This window comes from Gopherus flavomarginatus, chromosome 9 (genome assembly GCF_025201925.1).
Source record: "Gopherus flavomarginatus isolate rGopFla2 chromosome 9, rGopFla2.mat.asm, whole genome shotgun sequence".
Lineage (NCBI taxonomy): Eukaryota > Metazoa > Chordata > Testudines > Testudinidae > Gopherus > Gopherus flavomarginatus.
In genome coordinates, this window is record NC_066625.1 from 4033179 (window position 1) to 4050729 (window position 17551).

The 17551-nt window shown below is 48.1% G+C and overlaps 1 protein-coding gene across 1 annotated transcript in view; it reads right to left on the reverse strand.

Annotated features, from left to right (window-relative positions):
* The window catches only part of NHERF2 (NHERF family PDZ scaffold protein 2), a 98266-nt gene that overhangs the window by 12283 nt on the left and 68432 nt on the right, over positions 1–17551 (reverse strand). Inside the window, exon 3 of the mRNA XM_050968770.1 lies at positions 4644–4823. Within this exon, the coding sequence (XP_050824727.1) occupies positions 4644–4823 (180 nt within the window). The remainder of the gene's footprint in view (positions 1–4643; positions 4824–17551) is intronic.

Here is a 17551-nt window from a genome sequence, read left to right on the forward strand (position 1 = left end):
TTTAATCACATTCTTTTCATTTGGTTACAAAAACTCAAACCACCAATTCCTTATCAGGTCTGCGCTTTGCATCTTAAAAAGAAGGCTCAATAGATTTCAAAACAGATGTGTTGATTTAGTCTTTAACAGTAGCACAACGGATATAACCGATCATCTCACTGTAAATGTGTACTACAAAGACAATTGGTAATGAAATTATCCAGCCCTCTAAAAATATCTAGCTACTACATCACAATGAGTTTTGAATGAGCTAAAGCACTCAGCGATATTGTTCACTGCAGAAAGGTCATTAACTACTGTAACTGTGTTTCTGTTAAAAGGCCTGGATAATTTTATAATCAGTTATATCTTTATCACGCATGTATGACAGGATAACTCAACTGTCATGTTTCAGGGCATCAGCTGATTCCTTCCTGACCCACTGAATCACTTTTCCAGCCCCACACCACCACAGCACTCCAGTTTTCTCTCCTGCAGTGCCTTTCGTATAAGGATTTCAAAGCACTTTACAAATATTAACATATTTTGTCTCCCCCAACCCCCCACCCCCAAAGGCAGATCAGTATTACCTTCCCCCCCAGCTATTGATAGGAAACTGAAGCAAAGAGTTGCAAAGTGACTTGCCCAGCATTATACACCAAGTCAGTAGCAGAGCCTTAAGTGGAACCAAGGAGACCTGAGTAAGATCTAACTCCAGATTCACTTCTGAGAGGCTAAGTACCTTTGGCGGGGGTGTCACCTTACCCTAAACATTCAGGTATTGATGACTGCAAGAATCAGAATACCAGACTAGACAGGTCATGATATATATGGCTGGGTAAAACTTGTCTTCCCCCAAAGTTATATTGTCGCATGGACACCCCATGTCTTGGTGTGTTTAGCCGTTTAGCATCATATCGTGAGGGGACCCTGTCAGGCAAATGGGTGGAGACCCCACCTAGGGGCTGGGGAGAGAGAGAAACACCTAACAAACAACCGGGGCTAGGCAGTGCCACAAAACTAGAGATGGGGCCGGCTGGGACGCTTAAGTTTCCCCCTACATTTGGGAGGGTTTGGCTCAGAGGGGTGGATGTCAGTGTCCTGGCCCACTGGTAGCAGGGCCAGCCATAGCTGCAACCTGCAGCCAACATCTCCAAGGCCAACATACATCTAGGCTTTCCGCCTCCTCTCCATATCCTAGCAACGGGGGCTACCGTCTCCCCCAGAACTCTTGCTGTGGAGGCTAAGCAGCTTGCCCTGCTGTGAATTCAGGTCTCCGGACACGGCTGGGTATGTGGGCCCAAGGGTGGCAAAGGCTGGGAATGGGAACAGCTTGGATCACCCGGGGCTCTGATCAGGGAGCTCTTGGCGCTGTTAACCCTGGCTACCCCTGTGAGGCTTTGGCGAGACTTTCCAGTTCCCATCAGTTACTGCCTGGCGCTCACCCCTCCTCTCCCCCCCCCCAATTAAACAAACATCTGGGCCAGCTAATCGAGTCCTGTGGAGCGAGGAGGCTGATGTGGAGGTGTAATTTGAAACCCAGCTCCCTGCAGGCTCTGCCTTACCAGGCAGGTGGCAGCCCTTTACCTACAGTCCCTGGCTCGCCAGTAAAACTCCTCAGCACAGGGGAGCTGTTTAGCATCAAATATTTATTTAAGCCCAAAGAGCTGGTGCATGGATCAGGTTTCCGGAGGCTCCGGGTCTCCTCTTGCCTCTTTGTGCGCGTCAGGGGCTGTGCCAGGGACAGATAAATAAATAATAAAATGCCACGTGGTGACATAATGCTCGCCATGAAGTGCCCCCCCCCATGCTAGTTCTCCCCCTCCCAGACACACACGGCTACACACATCCAGGTGCCAGGAGAGTGTGGGATCAGCCCTCGGTGAACAGCTGGTGTCAGGGGAAGGTGCAGGCAGGGTTCACTGCTGCCAGGCGCTGGTGTTCAAGAGGTATTTACAGCACGACTGTCTCTCTCCAAAAATCAAGATAATCTGAGCCCCGCCCTCCCACACAGCACCAATTAATACATTCCATTACCGGAGACGGACTGCAGGCTGGCCCCGAGTTAGCAAAGCCAGTCGGCACGTTGAAGTCAATGGGATTATTAATTGGGTTAAAGCCAGGCAAAGTGCTTTGCTGTATGTCAATGCACACGCATACCCACTCACCCTGCTGGGCCTTTGGAACTCACTTCCACTGTTGGCAAGTAATAGTCTGAGTTTGCAAACCTTCAGAGTGTGCTGCAAGACCCATCTTTGAGCCCTAGCCTGGAAGGTGGTTGCTAGAGCTGAGTGATGGTGGTGTGGGATCCCAGGGGAAGGGTTTAAACTATCTCTTTGGGACAGAGACTGGAATTTACTATAGCTTTGTACAGCACCAAGCACAGTAGGGCCTCAACTTGGATGGTCTCTAGGTGCTACCATGATATAAACTTTAAATAACAAAATAAGTTGTTGCTGGAGAATTTGCTCTGTTTATTTATTAGTGTAATTTTAAAATTCAAGAGCATGCAGAGCTTTCAATGGTCATTCTTATAGAGTAATAAAAATTACATGTATTAAGTTAAAGCAATTACATCTAAGGGAAGGTGGTTCTTTCATTTTAAATATTTCTATTGTTCACAATTAAGGGAAGAGCAAATTCCTTCCAAGGATGGTTTTGTACTAACAGGCCACAATGCACAATTTCATGTTTTAAAGTCTATTTGCACAGTTTGTCACTACAGTTTCAATTGGAAACATTAGACTGCATTTCCTGTCCTAACTGTGGTGTGGTAGCAATGTTGTGTACTGTTAAACAGCTGCCATACACCACTCCAGAGATAGCCTAATTTTAATGACAAGTAAAGTGATTGCTACCCATAGGTAAAAAATTCTCCTATATTTCTGGCTTGGCTTATCTAGCCACATTGGGCTGATGCCACTTCACTCAGGTCAGTGGAAAGGTACTGCGTGAAACCTGCAAGAGACTGTTAGTGCAAAGCAGAGAGAATTCTGTCCATCATCTGCCAAATGCATTGGGTCTTCTGGGGATGGAAGAGGCTGTATAAGGTGTTATCTAAAAGGATCAGCCCTTCAGATGACTGCAGAAGAAGCAGAAAATGTCCTGAGCTTTGCTTCACATTGCTCCGGGGTCTGGCAGGGAAATGCAACCAAAGATCAGGCTTGTTTCCTGCTGATGTCTGGGCCCCAGATGTATTTAAAGCAGGGGTGGGCTCAAGCCAAATCCCTGGATCCAGACACACTTCCCCCAAACTAGGGAAGTTCAGATCTGGACTTTACAGCTCATCCCCAATCTCTGTGTAAAAGGGGCACTCACGTTTGGAGATCCCAAAGCGTGTTAGAGCCCAAAAGGCACAGCTGAGAAAAGCACAGAGGCTGGATGAAGAAAGCTCTGTGGCAGCAGCTGGCTCTCTGAAGACCACTTCAAGCATTCCAGCCCTCACCAATGGGCAGAAGAAGGCTTTAGCTAACCAGGGCAATTAGCACTGTTCTTTAGAATTCAGACCAGTGATTAAGACTGACTGCATTTAATCAACTGCAGAGCTTAATCCAAGGGAACGGGACTGATTCCCTCCAAGGATGTGGAGCAGCTAGACAGCTGCACTGGCTGAAAGAATGAAGCATCACTGTAGGATTGCAAAACCACTCTCTGCAGTGGCACCTACAACAGCCAGCCAGCTGCTGCTAGATCCTTGAAAGGAGTAATTCGTTGTCTCAGAGAGACTCCTTCACTTTCTCTGCCATGGGAAGGTTTGCTGGGTTTTCATAACACAGAAGAGGAAGTGGAATGTCAGCCTTATGGGTAAGTCACTGGATGAGGTCTCAGGGTATGGCTACACTTGAAATTTCAAAGCGCTGCCGTGTGAGTGTAGTCGGAGCGCCAGCGCTGGGAGAGAGCTCTCCCAGCGCTGCACGTAAACCACATCCCTTACGGGTGTAGCTTGCAGCGCTGGGAGCCGCGCTCCCAGCGCTGCAGCACTGATTACACTGGCGCTTTACAGCGCTGTATCTTGCAGCGCTCAGGGGGGTGTTTTTTCACACCCCTGAGCACAAAAGTTGCAGCGCTGTAAAGTGCCAGTGTAGCCATGGCCTCAGGAAATCCAGGGTCAGTTCCCAGCTCCACTACAGACTCCCTGTGACATACTGGGCAAGCCACTGACCTTCTCCGTGGTCCCCATCTGTACAATGGGGGAACCACTGATCTGCCTCGGAGGATTACTTCACTATGTAGGCACTGTGCTCTGAGATCCCGGTGTGGGAGCCCTCGGAAGGGCAGCATGTTAATGGCGGTTACAGTTCATAAAAATTGGAAGCTGATTAGTTCCTTTCCTGCCAACCTGCCTCTTTGGCAAAGTGCAGCAGGCAGCATTTACAAAGCAGGAGCCCAGGAATCTTTCCAGTGAGTCCACTCAAGCCCTGCTCACTGCTCTCAACCCAACACTACCTCAAAGGTGTTGAAGCGCCTGGCTTCCATTGGGATCAATGGGAGTTCAGTCTCCAAAGGCCTTTGAGGATCTGGGCCTCAGCACCATTTGCTTGGGTTGTGATGACCAACATCTTTGGGAGAGAACAAGGAATCCCTCCCTGCAACACTCCTTCCATCCCACGACAGAGCCCCCAACCCACCATCCGGCTGCCTGCCAGGAGCCGTCAAGCCCCTACCTCGACAAGCTTGTCCTGGGGTCGGAGGCCCGCCTTAGAGGCCGGTGAATCGGGATCCACCGAACGGATGAACTGCCCTGGTCTGGACTTTTCACTGTGGAGGTTGAACCCGTAGCCACTGGGGCCTTTCTTAAGGTGACAGAGACGCGGACGCAGCTCCTGTGTTGGTCCATTGACATCCTGGTGAAAGAGAATAAAAACCACAGCATTATAGTCACTGCTTAAAAAAAAAAAAAAAAAAAAAAAAAGGGTGGTGGGGGGCAAAAAAGCAGATGCAACAATTAGAAAGAAAACCAACAAGGAAATGGCTTGAGATACCGCCCCCCTCCTCTCCCAGCTATACAGGGACACGCTAACATATGTATTTCCTCTAACTGAGTCTATTTTAAAAAGCCAATTGTCCAACTCCATTCTGCTACAAGAAAGAAAAATGCATTTCCTGAATCACAAACTGCTCAAATAAAATACACCCATTAATTTAGACTCCCACCTCTAAATACATGAGTGACACTCCCTCCCCAGCAGAAAAGGAAACAGAGAAACAAGAGCCTGTTTGAAGAACACAGGATTTAGGAGACAATGCATTAACCTTACTTATTTATTTAAGGGAGGATAGTGCCCTTGAGCCTGCTGACGTCAGCAGCCCCTGCACATGGCTACAGTAATATCTTCCCATTACCGAGCTCCTTTCATTCGGAAGGATCCTGAAGAACCTAACAACCAGTCACACCCTGTCTCATAGGATCACTTCCCTCCTCACTAGGATGTGCCAAGGTGACTGCACACAACTTCTGTGCAATGATTCAGGTCTGGCCATGGAATAATTGCCCCTTATCCAATGGCGACTGCAGGCAGAACTTCGGGAGCGAGAATGGCATTGGCCATGTGGGAATTCAACCAGCACACTCACTCTTGCAAAAAGTGCCCGAAGTTGTCAGGACATGTGGATAAAGGGCATGCGATGGACCTTAATGGGGCCCCTGCTACAGGGCCTAATATGGTCCATCCATTTCTGGGATAGTCCTGAGAAAAGACACGGAGAACTTACTGGTGTTGCTTTGTAGGGATTTGTGCAAGTTAATTCTTATTGGGTCACGATTAGGGAACTGAACAAGACCTTCCAAAAGGGCGAGGTCGGCGTGCACCGAAACCCGACGCTGGCGATTACGTTGAGTGTGCTGCCCTTGCGTCTGGCACTGAGGAAACCTGTCTGCTGATAAAAAGCAACAAAGAGTCCTGCAGCAGCTTAAAGACTAACAGAAGTACTGGAGCATGAGCTTTCATGGGTGAATACCCACTTCGTCTGGTCTGACGCATGTGTCTGACGAAGTGGGTATTCACCCACGAAAGCTTATGCTCCAGTATGTCTGTTAGTCTTTAAGGTGCCCCAGGATTCTTTGTTGTTTTTTACAGATCCAGACTAACATGGCTACCCCTCTGATACCTGGCTGCTGATAGAAGCATGTACAGAACCCTGGACGGGGAGGAGTGCCAACTAGCATCTGTGAAAGCGGGGCTAAGAGGAAGGGAGGCTAACAGATAGAGGGCCTGGACTTTATTCCTGGCTTTGCAGCTTTAGATCCAACCCTTACCTACGCCATGCCTCAGTTTCTCCATCTATATGAGGCAGATTATTCTTCCTTAGCTCAGAGGAGTTGTGGAGCTTCATTTATTCACATGTGTAAACACTTAGAGATCCTTGGGATTGGCAGAGGTGTAATGACACCAGCTGTAAGGCCACGGACTATTACTGCCCAGCAGCTTTAGCATCCAGTACAACTAATGTGTCCAGACACCCGTAGTGTTATCTTTTATGAGTAAAGCAACCTACGCTCTGATAAACTGGGGGGGTGGGTACCGTGGCTTGAATCACTGCCCAAAGGGGCTTTCTGAACTCCTCTGTCCAGCCTTTTCCCAGACTCTAGACACGTCTTCCACAAGAACACGGAAGAAAATGGTCTTCCACAAGCAAAGAAGGACTAGGGATGTGTCTGCCAGGCCAAGGAGAGTAACTGAAGCTCTCATGGCCATGGCAAGCCACTCCATGAATCACAGAATCATAGTCTCTAAAGTCAGAAGGGACCATTATGACCTTACACAATGCAGGCCACAGAATCTCACCCACCCACTCCTGTATCAAACCTGTGTCTGAGCCACTGAAGTCCTCAAATCATGGTTTAAAGACTTCAAGGTGCAGAGAACCCTCCAGCAAATGACCCATGCCCCACACTGCAGAGGAGAGCGAAAAACCCCCAGGGCTTCTGCCAATCTGCCCTGGAGGAAAATTCCTTCCCGACCCCAAATATGGCGACCAGCTAAACCCTGAGCATGTGGGCAAGACTCATCAGCCAGACACCAAGGAAAGAATTCTCTGTAGTAACTCAGATCCCACCCCATCTAACATCCCATCACAAGCCATTGGGCATATTTACCGCTAGTAGTCAAGGACAAATTAATTGCCAAAATTAGGCTATCCCATTCTACCATCCCCCGCATAAATTTATCAAGCTCAGTCTTGAAGTCAGATATGTCTTTTGCCCCCACTGCTCCCCTTGGAAGGCTGTTCCAGAACTTCACTCCTCTGATGGTTAGAAACCTTTGTCTAATTTCAAGTCTAAACTTCCTGATAGCCAGGTCCCCTTTGCTTCCTGCAGGACTGAATTCCAGCCCAGCCCCAGCCCATCTCAACCCGCTAGGGGCCCACGGATGTTGGCTCGCCTGCTGAATCTGGGCCTGTGAAGTCCATGCTAAAAGTGAGAGAAGCCTGGGTCTGTGAAGGGCCTGGGGATGAATGTGGGGCTAGGTAGAGAGCCAGCCGTGACATGCCACTGCCCTTGTTAGCAATCGGTGCAGCTGGCCCCTCTTGTCCTTGGCGGGACTGAGCATGCTCTGGAGCCCTTGTCTCGTCTCCTCTGATGAGATGGAAATCAGGGCGTGTGACTCCCATAAAATGGCCCATGAACCTGGTGCGGGGCCAGCCCCCAGCTCCCTCACCCAGTGGCCATGTTCAAAGGGGTAACAGCTCCACCACTCCGCCTGCAGCGTGACTGCCACCACTGATCAGCCCGCCCTTTCCCTAGCCACTAAGCGGAGGCTTAGGACTGACTGGGCACAGATGGGGACGTCGCTCATCATGGCAGCTCCCTATCTGCCACCCCACCAGTCGGCAAGCAAAGCATTTGGGGTGAAACAGCAAACCCCATGCCCCTGCCAAAAAAACCCTCATTAGGAAGGTTCCGAAGGGTGTCCCATCTCTTGCTCATTTTTGCAGTTTCCACGCCCCTCACTCGCTGCAAAGCCTGTTCCTGCAGCATCGCTAGACTGGCTGGGATCAGGAAGCTCTTGAAAAAGCCCAGTCTGACCCGTACTTTCTGGCCATTTGGGCAGATCCAAGAGGGACACAGAGCTTGGGGAAATGTCTGACTGTTGGGTGCCATATCCCAGCCCACCTGCCACGTTGGGACATGCGCGTGGGGATGGTGGAGCCTAGTTATTCGGGGGAGGAACTCAAGCACAGGACGACACATCAGGACTCCTGGGTTTTCTTTCCAGTTCTGCCACTGACTCACAGTCAAGCAATTTGCAGGGCAGGCTTGGATGGAAAGGACTGTTCTAACCAACAGCAGACAGTGGTAGTGGTCATTGCAATGGTTTCGACTCGCCACCATCATCAGTGAGCCCATGACATTTTCACGAGCCACCTTTCACTGTGCTGAGTCTGGGTTGACCACGGAGCACTGCTCACTCGCTGTTGGTGCTCTAGCCACTATCCCAGGGACTAGGTTTCTTCTGTTTATTTTGGTGTAATTACAGGTGAGCCTGTCTCACCAGTGCAGCTCAAATAAACATGTCGGTTTATCCTCTGGGGTCCCATGAAGCTATTATAAGTCTGTGGAAAGTAAACGTTGACTATATAAAAGCTTGCTGTAGGCAACAGATTAAAATTTCAGGAGCATGTGGTATGTTTAGCACTTTCCTCATTCATGTGAGCACTGAAAGAAATTGCTTTATTGCAATAACTGGGCTTGTGGGGGTCAGCAAAGAAATGATCCAAAACCAACAAGGGGGGCAGCAAATACTGGGGTTTGGCAGGGTCTTCAAAACAATGTCTGTTCTCTTTAATCCCTTAGCAATAGAGCGGTGGTGGATTTATACGTATGTAGATTAGAGCTGCCCCAAAAATTGCAGAAGTTTCCTGTGAACTTTCTTTGATTTTCCACTGAAAACAACACAAAACAAACAAGATTTTTTTCACTAAAAATTTTCTAGTTTCCTTAAATTTTTTTTAAAAATCTAGCCTTGGTAAAGTATTTTGGGTTTTGTTTCTTTACGAAAAATCAGAAAGTTTCAACCCAAATTTTGTTTTTGGCAAAAAGCAGTTTTTCGGAGAAAAAAAAAAGCAATGAAAAATTCAACTGAGATCTGATTCTTAGATTTAGAAACCAACTGAGCTTCCCTATTGGGACAAGCAGGTGCAGTCAAATTCATCCCCATCCCTCTGGCTCATTCAGTGCTTGGCGCTCCTGCGGGGCGATCCTCTCAGGGCCGGCTTTAGGCCTGTTCCACCAATTCCCCCGAATCGGGCCCTGCGCCTAAGGGGGCCCCGCGCCCAGTGAGAATCCCTTCCCTGGCTAGAGGGGCCTTTTTAATTTTGACTCACCCGGCGGCACGTCAGGTCTTCGACAGCACTTCGATGGTGGGTACTTCGCTCGCTCCGGGTCTTTGGCGGCACTTCAGCGGTGGGTCCTTCAGTGCCGCCGAAGACCTGGAGTGAGTGAAGGACCCGCCGCCAAAGACTTGGAGCACCGTTTGGTGAGTCACAAGCCCCACGCGTGTGGTTTTTTTTAAGTCATCCCTGCTGGGGCCCCGTCAAAACTGTTCAAATTGGGCCCCGCACTTCCTAAAGCTGGCCCTGGATCCACTAGTACCCAGGGGTGCTGGGACAATTTGTACAGTGGGTGTCCTGAGAGCCACTGAATCAAACTGTAAACCCTGCATATGATGGAAACCACGTCAAGCCAGGGGATGCAGGAGTCCCACTGCACCCTTAGTTCCAGCACCTAGGCTAGTATCAACTACAATGCGGACAATTGGTCTGCAAGGAGCTGGACTAAAGCCACCAACTTTTTTCACGCAGGTCACCAAGCTTGGTCTGAAGTTACCCAGCAGCCTAGCATGCCATTCCAAATCCCCCGAGCGACCTGTTCCCCAACAACAGACGGCTTTGTCTTTAGTGCCAGTCTTGGATTGTGGTCTGCACACACAAGGGGACAGCCTCCTTTCAAGCGATGATATTTAGCTGCAGTCAGAAGGCGAGCTGGAAACTCAAGCAAACGCCTCCCACCTTTGCCTCATCTCTGCATGAATTACTTTGCAGTCCTTGGTATTGATGCCCTATAGCAGAGCACAAGCAGCGGATTAACTGACAGCAAAACAACGTCGGTGCTGGGTAGAAAGCTGCAGCCCGCTCAGGGTAGGGTGCAATTCAGAGGGAAAGCACTAGGTACAGACACAGTCGTCTACGTTGGGGGATTCACTTGGCTCTCTAGGGGTGCATAGGTCTTGTGCTGGCCTTCTGTACAGGAGTGAACTGAGCCAGTAGTTTACAGTAGTGTAATTATGGTGTTTGGATCATTATTTTAAATACACATTTTTAAATATTGGCTGCTTCCTATGCAACAATACTGATACCTTCCAGAACTCAGTCTTAGTAGAACTAAGCACTTTACAAACACTAGCGGTGTGTCCTGAAGCAGAACTCTGGAGACTTGCATTCTATTCCTGCCTCTGCCACTGGCCTGCTGGGTGACCTCGGGCACACCACTTTAACTCTCTGTGCCTCAGTTTCCCCAATCTGTATCATGACAATTACCTCCTTTTGTAAAGCACTCTGAGATCTATGCATGAAAAGTGCTCTATAAACGCTATCCGTTATTATTAGCTGATTCAGTCTGACCAGTCACCTGAGAGGCAGCTAAGCATTATCTCCATTTGCTGGTAAGGAAAATGATCACAGGGAAAGCCAGCTGCTACACAATTTAAGCACGAGGACAGATACATTCATATTAGAGCTGGTGACATTTTTTTTTTAACCACAATTAACATTTTTCCACAAGAAGGCATCTTGGGTCCAAAAAAGTATCGTGTTGGGGAAAGTTTTCAATCAGTTCTGAACTGATACTTAATCAGACAGAGACGGAACAGGAGCTCACTAAGATGTTGTACGAAAGAATAAAAAGTCACCACATCAATGATAAGGGATGGCGGTAGTGGAGGTGGATAGTTGTTACTCATGGGACTGCTTAAAGGAAAGGGGAAATAATATAACACCTTTTCCTAAAGCAGTTTGTTGCCTCACAGCCAAAACAGCCTCGGGGCAGTGGGGTGTAAAAGAAGCCATTGCTTATGTCTAGGGATGGACTCAAATGGAAGGTCAACCCCGGGTCACTCTTGTTTGCTAGCAGCCCCTTAGCACCCAATATAAACACACAGGGTGGAGCAGTATTTTCCTCCCTGGCTTGCATGGTCACTGCTGTCCCTTATCTGAGAGATAAGGGCCGCTCCCCTAGCAATCAGAAGCCAGAATCCCTCACTGCTCTCATCCTGCCAGGCTTATGTGAAATTAAATGCACCATAAATGTCTTCAGTCGCCTCTTCCTCTAACCTCTTAATCACATCAGAAATATCTCCAGATACAGGTGGTGGAGTCAGAGGCAGCAAAACGCTGCCAAAACTCCCCGCAGAGGCACAGGGACCCAGTACCGCAGCTGCCCTCCCTGAACCGAGAACGCCAGCCGCGTGCTGGCGATGACAGGGGAGTGATAATTCCATTTGCCAGACGATCTATAGCCTAGGCCTCGACAGCAGCCTGCCTTGCTCTCCATGCTGGATGTCTGCAGAGCACGACAAGATTAGCCTCACCTTGCACCAAGGGCAACGTCATGGCAGAGCCATCGCAGATTAGCAGGCTCAGTAGATTGTTTTTCAGACTAAAAAATGACATCAGAGCAGAGGAGAATTCCATTCTTATGGCAGGTCACTGTGTTCAAACTGCACAAAGTAAAGATAATTGCTGCAAATTGAGGAAGTATGTTAAAGAGTCAAGATAAAAGTCCTTTTAAGGGCAGTGCTATCTCCTGGAGCGGTCAACACTGCGTGGGGAACTAGAAAGTCATGAAGTCTCTGCACCACCTCCCAATGTGCCCTGGGGCAATTCACCCCACTCCTTTGCCTCAGTTTCTCCATCTGTAAAGCTAAAATAATTCTATAATTTATATTGGTAATCATGTAATAAAATTCATTTTCTAGTTCTTCTGCATTCCTGGACTCAATGCTCCAGGGCTTGCAATGCTTCAGGGAAACATATTCGGCAACGTGTTTTCAGCCATATTTATGAGCACACATTTCTGTTCGCATTAGGGTTAACCAATTCGTTTTCACAGGGGATCTAACATTTGGCCCATCCTGTTTGGCTGGCTCAAGTTAATATGGCACTCATACAGATCTTGAATGGAGAATATGAAAGGCAGTGAAGAGACCAATCAATTTTCAAGTGTCCTCTCATTTCCCGGCACCCTTGTCAAGACAATAATTACCCCTTGATGATGCCCCCAGGGTTCGATGTCTGGAACAACATCATGTAAACAATCCAATTACTCAAGAAGATTCTATAAGGATAGAAAGCTACAGATCCCTTAGTGGAATAATGAAGCTGTGAATTTACTAACGAGTTTCTAACTTCTTCTCTGTTATCCTTTTAAAGACGGGATTTTTCTCCCTGGAAAATAATACGGGTCTGATCCAAAGCCCTCTGAAGTCAATAGGACAGTGAGCTATTCTGAACAAGAACTGCTTTGTGTGTGTTTATATAGTGCCTATCACAATGCATCTGGGATCTCTAGGCCCCATCAAAATACAAACAGATACTAATACTCACATGCTTAAGTGCTTTGCTGAATCAGGGCTTAACTTTGCACAATTGTTTTTGTGAAAGAGCAGCTGCAAATCACCACTTCTTAAGATGTTTGTGTTTGCCTGTCTTATTTTTTGGACCTGACCATCAAGAAAATTTCACAAAATTCATGTTGATTTTGAGGAATTATTTTGGCTGGAAAAATCCTTTAACAGTTCTGAAAAAACTTGAAATGTTTCCATTTGTTTTTTTATTTGAAACAGCTTTTCATTTTGAAAATTTCCTTTAATTTTATTGAAAACATTAAGAGTGCTTCAAATTGAAACAATATGTTTTGTTTCAGGTCAAACAAACAAAAAATAACAACAATTATTTAACTTTGTGGTGTCTCAAAAACAAAAATCTAGAAGTTGTGTTTTCCGTTTGACTCAAAATGAATTTTTTTCTGATTTTTCAGAATTGCCAGTGAACCCGAAAAATCCATTATTCACATCGCTCTGCTCCTCAGTGATACATCACAGCAAGCCAGTGGGAAATGGCAGGTGACTATAACTCATTCTGCTTTATAAATATATATTAGAGGGGCCAAATCAGTAGAGCTGGATTTGATTTTCTTTTTTTAAAGCCCTGAAATCCTAGAGTCCATTTTCATTAGAAATAACAAAAGGACAGTGTCTGTGAGGTCTTGTTTCAACTGTATTCCTGACCCTGAATCTGGCGGTCACCATGACTCTGAGCAAGTACACATGTGTATACAGAATATTTTACTCCTATAGAGCACCAGGGAAGCCTTCCTGAATAACTTGTGAATGGGACCTAATCTGGCAGGATAACCTTACAGGGCCCTATTTTTGTTCTCTGGAAAGACAGCATATCACTTGTACTATCCACTAGCGGGTCAGCTTTACTCAGCTATTGCATTCAAGCTTTGCTCTGTTTTGAAACCTTGCTTGAACACAAGTTATGCATGACAAATTTAATAGCCATTATATTTATATACCCGCCCGTAAACGGGGAAGGACTGTGGATTGAAGACTAAACACGCTGGATTACAGGCTTTCATAAAGCAATAAAGTGATGTTCATTCAAAACAATTTGTTACACACACACACACACACGGAAATACAAACTGGATAACATCATTTCATGCCCTATCCTTTACGGCTGTATCTTAACAGAGCCTGAGGCTGTTGTGGGGAGGGAAGTGACATGACATGGCTTCATTTTTCAAAATCAGTAAGTTCCTTTTTCAGCTTTGAACTAAGCAAAACTCCTAGAAATTAAGTTCCTAGCCTGTCTGACATTTTAAAACAAAACCTACCAGGCCCTCGGCCCACCAGAGAGGACTCCCAGATCCTCCTTTAAAGCATCCCAGGAGTTTCGGCCTGGGGAACATGAGAAAGGTTCTGCAGCAGGAGCCAAGTCTCTCATGAGAGGACGACGAAATGCTACAGTCAATGCCCATTTGTTGTCTTTTGACACTGCCAGCCCCGGCTGTGGCTTCGCACTGGGTTCTGCTGGGGCTGGACCTAGCCCAAGGAATGCGGCCCAGGGACAGTCCGCTCTCTCCTTCTCTCCTCCACAGCACCAAACTTTGGTTTCAGGAGATATCTCCTTGTGCTGCAGCTGGTTTAACTACCCTGCCCGGGCACGCTGGGAAACAATGCGGCTGAAAACACAAAATAGCAAAAAACAAAGGACAATGTGTGGGCGGTTTGTTTGTTTTTTTAAACTGAGACGAAGCTGCCTCCAGAGGCAACTGGTTCCAGCACTCACCCGGCTGCACTGCTGCATCTCAGCTGGGCTTTTCACTTAGCTCTTAGCCCTGGAAGGCTCATTTCGTTCAAAGCTGAGAATCTTTGTCCTAGACTCACGCAGCCAGATCCTGAGCCAGAGGCAGAGCGGCTGAGGAGCCGGCCCTGCCCCGATTGAGACAAGTTGAGGATCTAGCCCAGAGTTGTTCCTACTCACTGATTTGCAGCAGTGCTCACTAGGGGCTTTCCAAACATTAAAGGAGGACAGCCCAGGAGCCAGTGCGTAACTGGTGCGAGGGCTGAGCCCTGGCATCTCTGGGCTTGGAAGTCCATAGTTCCGGCACTTCTGGGCTGGCTGCGTCACTTATGAATGTAAAACATTGCTTGAGCTCCAGCACCTCTTTCATTACAAATTAAGCACTGCCAGCAGCTTAAAGTCCAAGGACAAGTGAGTCCAAGGAACCAGGCATGCAAACTCTCCACAACTTGAAGTCCAGACTGCGGATAACCCTAGTCGGGTGGGCAAAGGGGCAGGGCCAGGAGAGGAAGCCCTCTCCTTGCTCGCTGGGACACCTGCCCAATGGCACCGCCAGCTCAGATTCTGGGCTCCTGTCAAACCTAGGGTGACCAGATGTCCTGATCTGTTAGGGAAAGTCCCGATTTTGGGGGATTTTTCTTACATAGGCACTTATTACCACCCACCGATTTTTCATACTTGCTATCCGTCACCCTAGTCAAACCACTCAAAGCCAACAGTGGCATTTCAGCTCCTACGAGTTCTGTACTAAATGCCTCCAAAGGGAACTGGGTGGTCCGCCCGGTCCCACCTGTTCTTGGCCAGGAGAGCAGGACCAGCATGAAGTATGGAGAGGGGGTAGGGAGCATGCTGCTCAGTGTGGGGGTGGAGATGTTACAGCTCCCGCTCTGACAGGCGACATTCAGCCCCCGGCAGAGGGCCAGCACACCGTCTGCCTATGCGTATGAAGGCGAGTGGGACGGAAGTGGAGAACGGTCATTTTATGTGAACTCCCAGGGGAATTCAGAACCAGGCTGCCAGGACACCTCTGGGCACAAGTCCCAACACCGTCTTTTCCACAATGCAGGTTCTAACCTCCTGCGCCGAATGCAGCCCTACTCCCATGTCTCAGTCCCTCCCCTGTCTCCGGCACAGCTAGGAGACAATCTCTTACCCAAAACAGCCCAGTCTCCCTGCACCTACAGCTCTCTCACTAACAGGGCCACAGACCATGCAGACTGCAGCATCTCTCCTGCAGCCGCATGCTGTCCACAGGGGAGGTGTGCTCTCACTGCATAGGAAAGGTAACTCTTTCCGGCACACAAGTCACAGGCATATTAGATTGCTAGGGTGAAATCCTGGCCCCACTGAAGTCAATGGGGTTTTGCCATCGACTTCAATGGCAGCTCAGGATTTCACCCATAGACCCGAAGGCACGAGGATCATCTGAGGCCTGGCCTCCACAAAGAACAGGGAAGAACAAGTGAATAAAAGACATGACGTTGCTGGAGGCAAAGCCAAGAGATAGCAAACTCGGCACAGAGAGAACGTGCAGCGAACCCCCACACGCTCCACAACAGGCTTAAAAACCTGAGCGGCCGGCTGGTCAGCCTATCTCCGGATGGGGGTTGTTTGGTTTTGTGGGCTGCAGAGACCAGCTGCAAGTTGGAAATAAATATTTACAGGTTTATTTTAACCACACTGGGAGGTTAAAGCAAGGAGGCTGCAGCGGGGATCACAGAAACTTCAGTAATTACTACTCGGCTACACACACCGCAGCCCCCGACTGCTCCTGGGGGCACCAGGTTCCTGACACACTGTGAAGGAGGGAGATTCACCTCCCAGACAGAGGCACACACGCTGTTGTCTAGACTTGGGGTGACATTTTCACAAGCACCTAAATGGCTTAGGAGACTAAGTTCCATTTGCAAAAGTAACTCGGGTCCAAAACTGCCAAAGAGATTTAGGTGCCTAAATCTCTTTGAGGTGCTGGGCCTGCATGTCTTCCAGTGAGTTTTAGGCTCATAAGTCACTGTGGCTCTTGACAATTTCACCCTCAGTCTGTTTAAGGAAACTGACAGGTCTCTCCCTCCGGATCACTGAGCCCAGTTCCCCCCTGGGGTACTGCTGTTTTGCATGCTGGTGACTCAATCATTGACACTTCTGACTCTGCCTAGGGGTATGTTAAGCTCGCTCTCCCACCGGGCTGCACTTGCTCACATGAGGAAGGCTTGCAGCATCTGGCCTTTTGGGGCTTTGCCTGCACTGGGAATTCCTCCCCCTTGCAGCACCCCTGGGGTGAGCACCAGTAGGAGCCATAGTGTAGGCAAGGCTTCCGCGGCCACTGCCATTTCTAATACCAAGACTTGGCCCTATTCTGAATCGGGCTAAGTGACACAGCATTAAAAACGCCAACATCCACGGAGTCTTGGCTACAGTAGAGCTCCCATTGCTAGCGCCAGAGGAGAGGCACCAGCCATACTCACAGTGGAGAATTTTTTGCTGTTAAGACCCAGAGTAGACAAGGCTACTGTGAAGACTCTTCATTCAAGGCTGGAATGACGTCACTGCCCTCTCCCATTCAGCTTTGCCTACTCTGCCGTGCGAGGATGCTTGAACCAATCCAAGTCCTAGCTCTAGGAGTAATCTAAGTGTCTAGCTTGGATCCTGTGGGATACATCAGCAGACGAGGAGTCAAGAGACGTAGGCTCTAGACCCAGCTCTGCTATGGGCTTTCTGGGCACTTTATATTGCCTCTCTGCACTTCGACTTTCCTACCAGTAAAACTGAGATGAGGATACTCACCCACCTTTGTTAAGCACTTTGAGAGCAAGGGCAGAAAGTGCTAAATCTTCTATGATCTTCCCCCACGACCTTGTGAAACAAAGACAATTGTTTCCCTGAGCTCCCTACAGTAGCCAAGATCTCCAACGATGAGATAGTGGCTCCTTTACTGTCCCTGTTCTATTGCGAACAGCAGCTATTATTTCTGGTGGTAAAAATTTGGCTCTGATCATGAACCTGGCAATAAATTAATTTAGGCAAAGTTATGAAATGTAGTTGACCAGGAGGGATTCAAAAGGTGCTGCCTTTGTCAGCTGTTTCAATGTGTGAATCTGAGTTAATTTAAACAGGAAAACATATTAATTCTAAAACACACTGACAAAATGTAGGAACCTAAGACATTATTGACAAAACAGTGCTGTAACTATTGGACTTCTGGGAC